This window comes from Callithrix jacchus, chromosome 15, assembly GCF_049354715.1.
Source record: "Callithrix jacchus isolate 240 chromosome 15, calJac240_pri, whole genome shotgun sequence".
Classification (NCBI taxonomy): domain Eukaryota; kingdom Metazoa; phylum Chordata; class Mammalia; order Primates; family Cebidae; genus Callithrix; species Callithrix jacchus.
Genome location: NC_133516.1, coordinates 37244592 through 37259000, shown reverse-complemented (window position 1 = coordinate 37259000; position 14409 = coordinate 37244592). Strand labels below are relative to the sequence as shown.

The 14409-nt window shown below is 41.0% G+C and overlaps 1 protein-coding gene across 28 annotated transcripts in view; it reads right to left on the bottom strand.

Annotated features, from left to right (window-relative positions):
- Positions 1–14409, bottom strand: part of CACNA2D3 (calcium voltage-gated channel auxiliary subunit alpha2delta 3) — a 923853-nt gene that overhangs the window by 291314 nt on the left and 618130 nt on the right. For all 28 annotated transcript variants that reach the window (XR_008476741.2, XM_078351196.1, XM_078351197.1 and 25 more), the window contains one exon: positions 11825–11958. Coding sequence is in view for 27 of the 28 variants with exons in the window: in XM_078351196.1 (XP_078207322.1) it covers positions 11825–11958 (134 nt within the window). In the remaining variant the exon portion in view is untranslated. The remainder of the gene's footprint in view (positions 1–11824; positions 11959–14409) is intronic.

Below are 14409 nucleotides of genomic sequence, written 5' to 3'. Positions count from 1 at the left end.
ACATCTGACCTCAGTGGAACCATGGGCTAGAGTGAGTTGTATGTATAATCTGCTCAGAAACGTAAAATCAGATATACACACACACTGATTTCATCCCTGTTAGATTTGAACTGGGACATTATGTAAAGCCAGGACATGGAGGAGACCAGGGGACTGTGTTTCACCCATGACAGGGGTGGTGGGTGGGAGAGACAAGAAGAAAGAGCAAAGGAAAAAGGAAGAAAGAACAAAGAGGGTGGTCGTTTGCTCTTGGTGGCTTCTTGCTCCTTGATGGTCCTTGTCCCTCCTGGGGCTGCCCCTGAATCCATCCAGTGAATTTCTCCCAGCTTGAGTGGGTTCTCTTGCCTAGAGCTAATGCTTTCTGAGAGGTAACAGATGTGCAACAAGCCAGAGTTTGACCATCAGAAGTGATGAAGAAAAATAAGGCTGAAATACGATAAAATAGTAATACTATTATAATAACTTCCTCAATTTGATTTTCAAATGCAGACACAACCTCCCAATCCCCACAGCCATCTTACCTAACTGGATTCAACCCAGCACTCTGTTTAAACTTAAGGGTACAACAGAGAATCCACAGCGAAGAATTCTACACAACTATTCTCAGAGGTTGACACCTGATTACTTAGAATACTACCTAGGCTCTGCAGTGCCAGGAAAGATGAAAACAATACTTCAGAGCCTCCCTGGGATGTGGCCAAGCAACTAGGCTTCATGTCTCCATTCTCTGATATCTACCAGAGGACCTCTGCTTCTCTGTATTTCATATGAAAGGGTCCACAAAGACATTTAACTGAAGGGCTCCATAGCTTAACAATATGGTATCGTAATTAATACCATGCTGATATGGTACATGATCTTGGGCATGGATTGGTTTTGGATTCTACCAACAAGTTCCGTGGAGGACTCTGGTACTTCTCAGTCCTCCAAGGCTCAATTTCCTTTTGGATTGATTTCTCCTCACTCTGTGAGATTCAGGCCGTTAAGTGGTAGGTCCATCTTACCTCTCAATGTTGGGCTGTGACCCAAACAGGCCTATCTAGCATAGGCTTAATATAGATGCTGAAAGGCAAATAAATAAAGAACATAATGAAAGTTAAGAACATCATGTTAGATGCAGAAAACAGTAGAGCCATTTTTGCCACCATGTAGAAAGATCCTGCCTGGGAATTAAGCCAGTAAGAGTCAAGGAACAAGTCAAAATGATATTAGAATTAACCCCCGATATGCTTTGGGTCTATGTCCCCACCCAAATCTCATGTCAAATTGTAATCCCCAATGTTGGAGAAGGGGCCTGCTGGGAGGTGACTGGATCATGGGTGCAGATGCCCCCCCTTGCTGCTCTCGTGATAGTGAGTTGAGTGAGTGCTTACAAGATCTGGTTATCTAAAAGTGTGTGGCACCTCCCCACTCTCTCTCTTCCTACAGCTCCAACCCTATAGGATGTGCCTGCTTCCTCTTTGCTTTCTACCGTGATTGTAAGTTTCCTCAGGCCTCCTCAGCCATGTTTCCTGTACAGGCTATGGAACCCTGAGCCAATTAAACCTCTTTTCTTTATAAATTACCCAGTCTCAGGTAGTTCTTTATGTTAATAGTAATGCAAGAAGAAACTAATACAACATCTGAATCTAGTCATGCCTCAAGATGGAACTGCATAGACTCCCAGTTCCAAGAGTCATCAAACTGCCATTCTGACCATTGCCACTTTGCACTGGAAGCTGTGACTTGTAAACAAAGATTGCTGAATAATCCATCAGGCTGTATGATTATTCAGGCTAGATGCTCTTATATATCTGTATATGGCAGAGGATAGAGGCTGTTCTTTCATTACAGACATTTGCAAATCATTAATCCATAAAAGCAGAAACAACAATAAACACCTGAAATCTAGAAATCATTTTCATTTTTAGCCCTAAGCATTCTACTAGTTGACAGTCATACATTTAGAGTGTTAGGACATCTTTTCTGAAGGTAATAGTTTTATATCATCAATTCATAGTTTTTCTTTTTTTTTTAATTGCATTTTAGGTTTTGGGGTACATGTGCAGAACATGCAAGATAGTTTTTTTTAACACCAACTCAAAGAAAAAAATATGGTTAAGCTCAGAAAAAAAAAATCTGTTTAATAGAAAACTCTAGAATCAAATGGAAGAGGAAAATATTTGGATGGTTATAGTGGTACCAAAAATCAGGAATACACTCATATTCTTAACATCTCCTGGAAAAAAAATAATCATAACAGTAATCTGTTTCAATGGAAATAAAGTACTGTAATATTTATAGTCTGTGCCAGAGTTATAATGACTGTGGGGCCAGAGTGAAGTGTCACAGCATGCTCCACATGTTTTTAACACGGTTTCTAAAGGCTCTGGAGGCTATTAAATTTAATGAACCCATCTGCTATGAAATAGAGGTCCCAATGTAATCAGTTTCCTCCTTGCCATGTAATGCAGATGGCATTCTCTGTTCCACACCCCAGCAGGATGGCTTATGTTTATCTTTACGTGTGTTTCTTTGACAATTTGAACTTCTTTGATATGCAGCAGTGTCTTGGGAAAACACTGTAAATTCCATCTCTAAGCCCCGACAACATCCTTGGGATGGCTTTGACCCCCCCGTTTAATTGCTTTTAGGCAGTGAGAGGTTGTAGCTTAAAGCAATCACCCAAACGACTCCTAAATGGCCTAGGTGCCATTCCTAGATGGGAAATTGAAACAAATGTGCAATTTATCAAATGTAAAGTGTTTTCTCCAAGTTGGACTTAGTGGGGGTGAGGAGGAGGGATTTTTTTGCAAATGCAACTAAACTGGTTTGAAAGTTCCTACAAATTGCCTACTGAATTGCATTACCAGCAAATGGGAGGGGCAAGAGGGTTTGATAATGAATTCTCATTATTTTAAATGGTCACATTCCCACTGTTTCTAAAAGATTTCTTTGCTTCCCTTCTGCGTGTCACTGCGGTCTATGTATACTCCCCTGGAGGGGATGCTTCCTTGGTTTGATACTGGCTCCATCCTGCACAGGAAGTTGAATAGCATTTCCAAGCAGATTAAGACCACACTCCAAAGCACAAGTCATTTGCTTTTAACATGGAACAAATTCCACTGTTAATGATCTTTTGCTCTACACCTAAGAGATAATGACTATGCATGACTTGTATTGAGATGAGAGGCCTGTGAATTTCAGAATTCTGGTGTTTGCTGTTTTGTCAATTAATACATGAGATCTTATTAAACATAATTAATGTCATTAATATTAAGTCATATTTGGGTTTCACCAGGAAAATAAATGAAACAGAATAGTCAAGCAGGAAACAGAATATTTCATCTGACTGGGAGCAACAAGAGGGGAGAATAGGCCCTGAAAGGAAGTTTTGTCAGTCTCTGATTCTAGAATGTGCCTTGGTTAAACGCAGTGGTTGGCTGTCATGTGGAAGAACCCAAACTCAGCTTCTGTTCACAGTCAAACTTTTATCTTGAACTTGTCCAGAACCAGAACTCCATGAATCGATGTATAATTAATAGGGAAAGCATCACACTCACGGGCCGTTTTTAAGCTATTTATTTAAGCATTAAATCAGTGATAAAATTATATTTATTACTGCTGGGTTTTCAGCCACAAAAACTGATGAATCACGTAAGGAGGGATTCCTTTTCCTTAACTACCCAGATAATTACAGAGAAAGAAGGGTTAGACCTGTAAAATATTAAGCCATCTTTTGGGTACAAGTGCCCAAATCTACAGATAATCAACAAATACCTACTTCCTTAGTATTTAGTAGAAATAATATATATCAGCAGGGTCGCAGGTCTTCTGATTCCTAAAGGAATCATGGTCCCTTTCAGACTGCAATACAACAAAGAGAACCAGGCTCCTCTGGGAAACATCAGTGCTAGGTAGAAATATTATGATGAAGAATGGACATAGCTGCCCTGAAACTTTCTCTTGACAGTTTGCAGGAGATACAGCTGCATTTCCTTCTGGCATTATCTTTCCCTCTCAGACCATAGCACATGGACACAGGCCACTGGTGTAGTCTGGATCCAAAAATGGCCCCCAAGATTTCTGCCCCATGTACATGCCCCATCAAATTCCCTCCCCTTGAGTGTGAGCTGAAGGGATATCTCTGGCATGATTAGATTACTAATTGACTTGGAGTTAATTAAAAAAGAAATGATGCTGAGTCAGCCTGACTTAATAGAAGAAGCTTTTGAGAGAAGGTGAAGAATCAGAGAGTTGCGCTCTTGCTGACCTGGAGAAAAGCAAACAGCATTATATAACAGCCTACAGGGGCCACATGGCAAGGAACTCTGGGTGGCCTCTGGGAACTGGGAGTGGTTCCCAGTTGACAGCAAGCAAGAAAATGGTAACTATAAGGGCAAAGAATTGAGTACTGACCACAAGCTGAATGAGCTTAGAAGAGGTCCCTGAGCTGCAGATGAGACCTGCAGTATAGCCAATACTTGCTTGCAGCCTTGTGAGTCCCTGAGCTGGGGAGCCACCTAACCTGTGCTGAGACTCTTGATCCATGGAACCTGGAGAAGATAACTTGTGTTGTTTAAAGCCCCTAAGTCTGTGCTGATTTGATAAAGAGCAGTAGAGAACTAGCTTAGCCATACAGGCGATGCTGACCCACATAACAGGAGTGTGTTGGTTGTCTCTATCTGGAAATCACAGCCACTCACACACCAATTAGTGACCTCTTTCTCTGTGTCTGGTAAGATGTGTTCTCCTTCTTAGAGGACACAGCTGCCTGAGGCCACTAAGAGACAATAAGACAATAAGCAGACACTAACCCAGCCCCCAGATCCACTACATCAACCAGGGATAACACAAACAAATCAAGGAAAATTACCCTATGGAAAGAAAGAAAGAAAAATTAAGTATCAATTTTCTCTGAATGCAGAGAAGATGTTGTTTCTTTTTCCTCCCTGGTCTTTTATGGTTGCTTTGCCCATATTTAACACAGTGGTAATTTTTTTTTTTTGCAACTTTCCTTAGAGTCTTTCCAAGACATTCATTATTCACAGAAGCAATGACTTCCTTTTCATACTCACAATTTGTTGCTTTAAATAATATTTAATTAATTTATACAATGATGATAAAATTCCCACTGGCATCAATAGGTTTGGGAATAAAGACGGCTGACTTCAAGTGAGCTTGCAGCTCAAACGTGGGGAACAGACATGTGCTTCGTGCACCAGAATGGCCTTCCAGATCACATGTCCAGGGCGACAGGCACACGTGATCGCAGCACCAAGGGAGAACACTGAATCAGTTAAGCTGCAGCCAGTTAACCCTTTTGCCATTTAGAAAAAAGAAAAGTGCAGCTCACTGCCAGCACTCATTTAATTTTACATAAACATGATTTTTGAGGTTGAAGCAAATCTGACTATTTTCAACGTGACAATAAAATATAAAAACTGTTCTTGGAATTATTTTTAAGCAGAACTAACATCAGAATTGTCTGAATCATCAGAGTCGCCTATTTTGGAAATACCGGATTCATCGAATGAATCTTCGACTAACAACTGTAGGAGAATGATGTTAACATCATGTGTGTAGGAATGCTACATTTTCTAGGAGTTGACAATTTTAACGATCGAGAATTACCTGTATTTTGTAAATGTAAATACCACTACTAAAAACAAAATGTTTTAGGAAACAAAAGGCATCATTCTTTTTATAGAATATTTATAGAATAATAATAATAAACGTGAGATACTTCGTGGCTAAGTTACCTTGGGTTAGCTGCTGCAGCCACAAGTGTCAGCAGCGAGTATTCCTGGGGCAAACTGGCAAATGGTGAAGAGGGCTGCTACCATATTTTCCATTTCCTGGTGCAATTCAGCAAGGGCTCTCCTCAGTATGGCTGTTAGGGACTAAAGGTTCTGCCTGGCTAGTGCAGTACAATCCCAGTCTTTTCTGGGGACACTGACCCAGGCACCAACCCCCAGGCATCAGTGCCTGGCTCACAGCACATAATTACAGCCAAATGAATTCCAAAGAATTAAAGAGTATCTTTAAACAAACAGTGTTTTCCAAGGTACTCATCAGACTTAACTACCAAATTATATTATGAATATGGTATCAATCATGTTGTAGTTACCATGTGAGACCCAGCTCAAAGAAAGGAGAGTATTTTTAAACACTTCTCTCAGCCCGGGAGATAAACTCACACTAGGTTTTCTAAAATTGGGAAATGACAGTAAATAGTATTTACTGCATTCACATCACACATAGACATTTCATCCTTAGAGTGAACCCTGGAAGGCAGGTCATATCATCATGTTAGAAATGAGGAAAACTACACTTAAAGAGGCCAAGTAACCAGCTCAAGGTCCCAGAGCAAACATGGAGCAGACGTGCAATTCAAACCTGGGATGTTGTTCTAATCTACATGCAGTGCCCTTAGTGAATAAACTAAGGTAGATGATAAATATGCTTAACTTAAAAAAAAAAAAATCCAAAGCTACCAATACCAACAAAACATCAGGTTACTAAAATGGGGTCAATCACCAGCCCCAATGCCAAGTGCTCCTGGAGTCTAGTCTCTTTCATTACTGCAAGCTGGGTCACCTTAGGGTAATGCTGGCTTGGAACGGTCCTGAATATGTCAGGACAGTTACAAACTCAAAACTGCTTGATCTTCTGGGTAGTTCCAAAGCTGGTGAGAATCTCAGAATTTAGACTCTACAGATGAGGTCACCATGTGAATCCTATTCTGACCCCATATAAGTGACAGGTTTTTTTGTTGTTTGTTTGTTCACGTCCTGGCAGAATCCAGGTCCAGATGAGGAGCTGGAAGAAACTGCTGCTTCCTGGTCAGAGATACCTACTGAAGCAATAGCTGCCTTCTCTTCACCTAGCAGACCTAAGAAAGGGGAAGACAGACTCCCCAGTGTCCTTCCTGGCCTGACAGGTTGCTCAACACCACCAAGAGGAGAAGGAACCCTCAGAACATTCCTCCAGGAGATCTGTTTATCAGGGCTATTTGCAAAGGTACAGCAACAGAACCTCGGGAAGCATAGCAACAACGTTGGGCTATCATTTTAGGGATAACCTGATTCTGTGGGTTTAGTTTTATGAACCTCAAAGAGTTCTTGAAGAAGTAAAATAAATGAGCTCTGCCATCCTGGCATACCAAGTTTACTTAATAATGCGCCACTTGAAATATTATTTTATTTTAAAGTAAATAAGGATGATTATGGCACAGAATGCAAATTTCATGCAAATGTTTAAGACAAAGCAAAAGACTTCAGAGACTTTCCTCTGTAACTACATGTCCAGATCTGCCCCAGACCATCTACTTTGGCTCTGTGATCACAAAAGTTCTTTACTGCAAAAGCTTGAGTAGCAATGATTTCTCCCTCTAACTTCCTATATCTATATGTAATTAGCAAATCTAATACAATGACCGATTTAAGTGATGGACATTACTAAAGCAAGACATCACACTAATGCAAAGTTGTATCTGCTTCATGAGCTTATGTCTGCTGTGAGCATCAGGTTATGTGTTCCTGGCCAAAACAATACATAAGTGTGATGTGTCTTTCTCCACAGGCACACAGTGTCCATCTGTTTCTCACTGGTGATGCCCACCAATGATGTTGAGGACCCACCCAAGATGTTGCTGAGATTCATCCAATATATAGTATACTAAGACAGTGTACACAGTATCCCACTGTTTAGGTGCTATTCCTACCCCCTCCCCATGACTAATGAAAAGTCTAGAGAAGCACTTTGAGATCATAAAAATACGCTGCTCATCATCAGACTTTCCCCCTAGATTTAGCATCCATTGATAGACCTTTGGCCTAGTCAGTCTTTACTAAAATGGTTGCAAAATGGTGATTTTTCTAACTCCACCACTCCCTCCGCATTTACCAGTCAGCAAGCCATTATACACTGCACCCTTCTCACCCACTTACTTTCTATCTGGTTCATCTGTTTGGGATTTATTTATTAATTATTGATAAGAACATGTGGATTTATGTTTTACTCAAGTTGTAAACCATTATTGTCATTCCTTATTTTGAGGCTCAAATTGTCCCAGATTTGACCAATGACAGCCTCTTCATGCCAATCCTGCATCCTTTTGAAGTGACCACATTATTGTTTTAAGCACTGCCTTAGTTTCTGGCACAAACTATACCAGGCTTATTATTATTATTATTATTATTTGGAAACGTCCCTGCTGCAGCCCTGGAATTAGCAATTACTTTAAGGGCCTCAGGCTCCTCTTAGTGGGGAGCGGTTTTTAGAAGCCAGAATCTGGGTACTGGAAGGACTCATTGCTACTTGGGTGCCACTGCTTGTAGGCCCTTTCGAAGGACAGAGTTGGGATTTTTCAATCAGGTCTAATCCCATAGGCAGATGTCTTGTCTTCAACATTTACACATTTGCCCAATCCCACCATACTCACAAAATAGATTCAGAATTGCTGTAATCGTATTACCACAAATGACATGAAATGGAGTTTAGAATTTATTTGCAGTTCTTTTTGTCCTTCCTGGATTGAGGAGTAGATAGTGAAAGTATTGCATTCAAAATTTAATACTGCGTGTAATAGTATATTCTAAAGTTTGTTTTTCCTCCCCTTCTGAGAAACTTTGTTACTCATTTGAAATATTATTGAATTCATTTTGTTCTGTTTGCATTCACTTTTAATTTTCCCCATTCTTTTTAGTTTTAATTTTTTAATACATAGAACATTAACGTGCTTTCAAAAGTTGAAACTGTGCAGAAAGGTATACTCAGAGGTACGTGATTCCCTTCCCAAGCCCTCTCCTCTGCATGTCTTGTTAGGATGTGGAGGTGGTGCAGAGGAGAGGGCTTGAGCAGGGATGACAGTTCTGTTGGTTTCTGGTTTACTCTATGTTTTTTGTTTCTGTTTTTGTAAAATGAGTAATTATGTATCTTTTTTTCTCCTGTTTTTTATATAAAAGGTAGCATGTTATATATAATTCTTATGTAAAGTAGTATGCTATGTATGATTTTGCTCATTTAACTTAGAAGTATATTCTGTAAATCACTCTTCATCAGCTAATGCAAGTCATTCTCATTCTTCTTAATATCGACTCCATTAGGTGTAGATACCATAGCTTATTCAATCTTTTATGTTTAGGCATTTAGGTAACTTCCAGAATTTTGAAATGACAAGCTATTCTGAAATGAACAAACTTGTGCACATACACTTCTGTGCTATTAGTGGTTCATCTTCAGGGTTGAATTCTTAGAAGTAAGATTGCTGGGTCAAAGGGTAAATGCAAATTCACCTCCATAGAAATCACCCCAGTTGGCATTCCCACAAGCAATAAATAAGAGTGTCCCTTTTCCCACAGCCTCACCAACAGACTGCATGATTAAGCTTTCAGTTTTTGCCACTCTGGTGGATGAGAAATGGTATCCCATTATAGTTTAATTTGCATTTTTCTTATTATGAATGAAGTTGTACATCTTTTCTAATGTTTAAAAGCCATTTTTTATTCTTTTTTGTGAATTGTCTAATTTTTTGCTCATTTTGTTCCTAGCGCAATTTTGGGGGTTTCTCCTCAATTTCAAAAGTTATTTATATATTATAAATATTAATTCTTCATGTGTGCTATATGCCACAAATATTTTCACCTATTTTATCATTTATCTTTTGGCCTTGCTTAAGATATCTTTTTGGCTTACGAAAGTTGGTTTTTGTTTTATTTTGTTTTGTTCTTATTTTAAGTAGCCAAACTTACTTATCTTTTCCCTTTATTGCCTGTGGATTTTGCAGTCATTGTTAGAAAGTCTTTCCCAGAATCCAGGTCGCAGAGGAATTTACCCAGGTTTTCTTCTAGTGCTTATTAGTAATGGTTTTGAGTTTTTACAATTTAGACATCTGATCCACTTGGATTTCTTTCTTGGGTATAATGTGAAGACTGAACTAATTCTATTTTTCTCCAAATGGCTGATTTTCCCAAAAGCATCTATTACAAAGCCCATCTTAGCCCCTATTATACGTTGTCTCTATTATAAACTAAATTCCCATATGTAGTTGATTTTTTTGGACCTTTTACTCTACTGATCTGTCTATCTAGGTGCTACTACCATAACGTTTTAATTGTAGAAACTGTGTCTTACATTTTTTTAAATCGATGAAACAAATAAAATGACTGATCAAACCGGCTATTCGGTTTGTACATAAAGCCAGTCAGTGATTTGGTTACTTCGATACTGGCTAGCCACACTCCTCCTCCTCACTCCTATTTTTTCCTGCCTTACCCAATAACATGTAAGATGAAGAGATGAAGTTATCACCATGGTTGCTATTGTCAATATGGTGCCAACATAAATGGGGCAGCTTATTTTGTTTCCATGATTTAAAACCAAACTGGGGACAGACTCAAGCTAATAAAAGCTCACAGTCTCCCCAGCATCGAGGGGGCCTTCTGAGTTCAACATCCATCTTTATTCAAGATGACTTTTCCCGGGGAAGGGGTCTCCCTTTTTGACAAGTAGATACATTCATATTTCCAGGGCTGCCCTGCATTCTTTAAGGCTGAGACGGGGCAAGCTGCTGTGGCCTGGCCTGTGTCATGGTGTCCCCTGAAATGAGTTCCCACGTGCTTTTCCTGCCCTGAGTTTGCCTCTGCAGCTGCCAGAAATGCAGCAGGAATGAGAGAGCCCAGGGAGAGAAAAGCTGACCCATGACAGCCATCAAGATCACTCCGGAGGACAGCTGTGTCTGGGTTACAGTGATTAATGTGATGTTAATCCCAACAAAAATGACTGGAGAAAGGCCCTGTGAGAACATTTATAATCAATAAATGAAAAACACCACTCCCATCAGACTCATTATCACTATGAAAAATCACCCTGAGATTACACAAGAAACCCAGCCATTGAGCCATTACTTGATGATTGGCAAAGCTTCTCCTTTTAAGCAATTTCAGCACCAGAATCTGCTGCTTGGAATTCAGCTTTTGAATGGGCCCATGGCCAGAGTTCAAACAGCAATCCGGTGCCTACTGAACCACCATTCAAGCATATTCTCACTTATGCATGGGAAGAAAATGCAACTGTGGCCTCCATGGTGGCTCAATTCATTATTAGAGCTGAGCTTTGCTCACATTCCCAATTAAAACACAAAGATTCATTGCCGGGACTGGGGCTCACATATGGCGAGGACAGAATCTAGGAACATGCTTGTAATCATTGCTACACTGACAGAATTTGAACATGTGAAAAAGCGGGACAGAAGTAACTAGAAAAGACACAAGCAAAACGTTATTTCTTTTTTTTTTTTTTTCTGAGACAGAGTTTCGCTCTTGTCACCCAGGCTGGAGTGCAATGGTGTGCTCTCGGCTCACCGCAACCTCCGCCTCCTGGGTTCAGGCAATTCTCCTGCGTCAGCCTCCTGAGTAGCTGGGATTACAGGCATGTGCCACCGTGCCCAGCTAATTTTTTCCATTTTTAGTAGAGACAGGATTTCATCATGTTGACCAGGATGGTTTCGATCTCTTGACCTCGTGATCCACCCACCTCGGCCTCCCAAAGTGCTGGGATTACAGGCGTGAGCCACCGTGCCCGGCCCCTGTGATTTCTTTTGTGCTGATCAGCTACCTTTCCGAAGTACACATCATACTTTCTAGTACATTATGATTTTTCACCAACTCTGCTTGCTGAGGTGATCAACACAAACTATACTACAATCAAGAAAAATGTCATTGAGCCCAAAAAATAAGGAAGAGTGATACAGTTGCTATTTTCTGGAATTGACACAAGAAAACTCTCACATTTGGGGATGGGAGTAAAGCTCAGCCTCTTTCCCGGGACCCCACGGACTCACAGTGCTGTCAATGTAAGCTTCAGTCCACACCACATCATGCTCCTGGTCGATGACTTTGGGCCGGCTGAGCACATGGAGGTATTCCATGACATTCTCCTGCACGTCAGCCAAGGTGGAGATCTGGGTAAAAAATCCTGCCAAAACCCAAGGGAGGGCCAAGTTTAGTAACAGACAGAAAGACCTGCAACTAGGAATAAGCATATGCCATGCCTTGTTGCCCTCTACCTAGTTTCCTTCTTTTTGCTTTAAATGTTAGCTCCTCTCCCGCATCACCCACTTTATGAGTAATAAGTTCATGTTAGAAAATAGTCAAGCAAATGTAATATAATTAAAATCAATCATAAACTCATCTCCCAGAGGAAGTTCCTGTTAATTCTTTGGATAATACCCTCCCAGACTTTATACGCACACACACACCCCTACACTCCCCCAACACCCCCCCCACATATATATGCACACACAGTATATGTATACACACACACTGTGGGTGTGTGTGTGTGTTTACTCCCTGGCAGAAATAAGAATCCTTTCTACATGTCATTTTGTGACCCTATTTTTTCACTTTCATGAACTTATTTCCAAGGAGAAAACTATAAACCACAAAAATTAAAGGATATTTCATTTTAATAAACATAACAACAATAGTTATAATTTTTGAGTGCTAAGTACCATGAAATTTGCTAAACACTGGGTCAACTTTGTCCCTTTTCTTTGTGACAACATGTTTAAGTGCAGATGACTGTGTCCATTTTAAAGATCAGATGACTGATGCAGATGGGGAATATGCTTTTTGCCTGCGTTCTCTCAGGCATCAAGCAGCAAACACAGAGGATGAATTCAGGTTTAGAAGTCTCTTCATCTATCCCTCTACTTCTACTGAATTTTGCCCTTTTTATGTTTGAGGCTAAAATTTCAGCTCATATCATGATGTGTTCCCTAGTGCTGTCTTTTAAATATGCTGGGTAGACATGATTTCTAAGCAACAGAAACATTCTGAACATGCTGTTGTCTTGTGACTGGGGATACCATGTTGATCTTGGGTTCCAGGGCGCTGCTGTGTTCCTGCACTGCTGAAGAGCTTGGGGTCACATCAGCTTTGCTTTGGGTTAGAAAATGTTAAAAGGGAAAGGGTGAACTCAACACAGGCCTCGATTCCTTGGAGGGAGCCATTCATTCACACATTTATTGAAGGTTTTCTTGATGCTTAGTACTGAAGAAGCAATGAATAACCAGGTGAGCAAGGCCCCTGTCCCCCTGGGGCCTGGCAGTTCTGAGTAAACAGACAATTACAAAATGGTACATTCAACATTAAGCTAAAACATACAACAGGCACAGCCAATCAAATGTGGTTTCCCTGAGCAAAGGTCAGTGTAGCTGGAACCTGAAGGATGAGGACCAGTTAGCCAGAGGAATAGGGATTAAAGCTGGTGTCCAGCAAAGCAAGGAGTATAAAGACAGACCCTGGATCAGAGAGAAGCGGGCCCCTTATAGGAACTAAAAATAGCTCAGAATGGCTGGAGTTAAGGAGCTGGTAGAGAGAGGGTAGAGATATGGTGACATAAGATGAGAGAAATGGGCAGGAGGACTATCACACAGAACTTGGGAAAGAGTTTAGACTTTATCCTATAGGCAGGTAGTCAGGGAAGGAGATTCTTATTTCCTCCCTGTGCCTCTAAATAAGGATCCTAGGCTCATACCAGCTCCTACTTGCCAAACAAATTAAATAAAGTATGTGTGCCTCTGAGGCCAGCTCCATCACAGCACTAGCTCCAGAGTTTATAGAGTCTCTTAGTGACTAAAACAGGGCTCAGGGGAAGGAAATACCAGCCCTTCTGTTGTCCAGAAAGGGTCGGGACCCACCCAGAGGATTTCTAAACAATGGCCAGCTGGTTTGAATTTGGTGTGCCAACCCCAAATCAGGTGGGGACCATGTGGCTTCTGGGTTCCTGATGACAGCTCTGCACTGTGCTAATTAGCATGCATTGTCACTCCTGCCTGCCCCACCCTCCTGGCCTGGGCCAGAGTCTTTTCCATCCCAGGGGAAACAGGGCCCCATCGGAATAGGCTGTAAGTTTCTATTCTAGCTTGAGACCTGGGAGAAGGGCCTATGTTCACCTTTCTCAGCCATCAGGCACATAGTTAGGGAGACCCATTTGGGATGCTGCTCCAGCAGTGCTCCTAGGTGGTCCCTCTTAGAGGCATGGTGGCAAGGACAGGTTTTAAAAAGGACTGCGGGAGGAAGGGAACATGCAACACTCATAATTACCATCTCTCCAAGCATGGAGACTGCAATCAGTGTCTGATAAGAAAGAAAACAGTTCATCTCTTCTTTAGTAGGAGAATCTTGGGCTCTATGTAAAGGGTCTTGACACAGAAGACAAGCTAAGAGGGATGCTATGATGTTGAAGGAGGGAGACACAGCTCAACAGCTCTGGACCTTTAGGATATAGGGATGAGTGCTTTGCAGTGTCCAACACCTGTGCTCCTGGACCCAGACAACACCTTGTAGGAGTTCTTCTTGGTTGTCTGTATTCACATCTAATCCTCAAAGCCAGCAGTAAAGCTCTCTGATTTGGGCTTTCCAT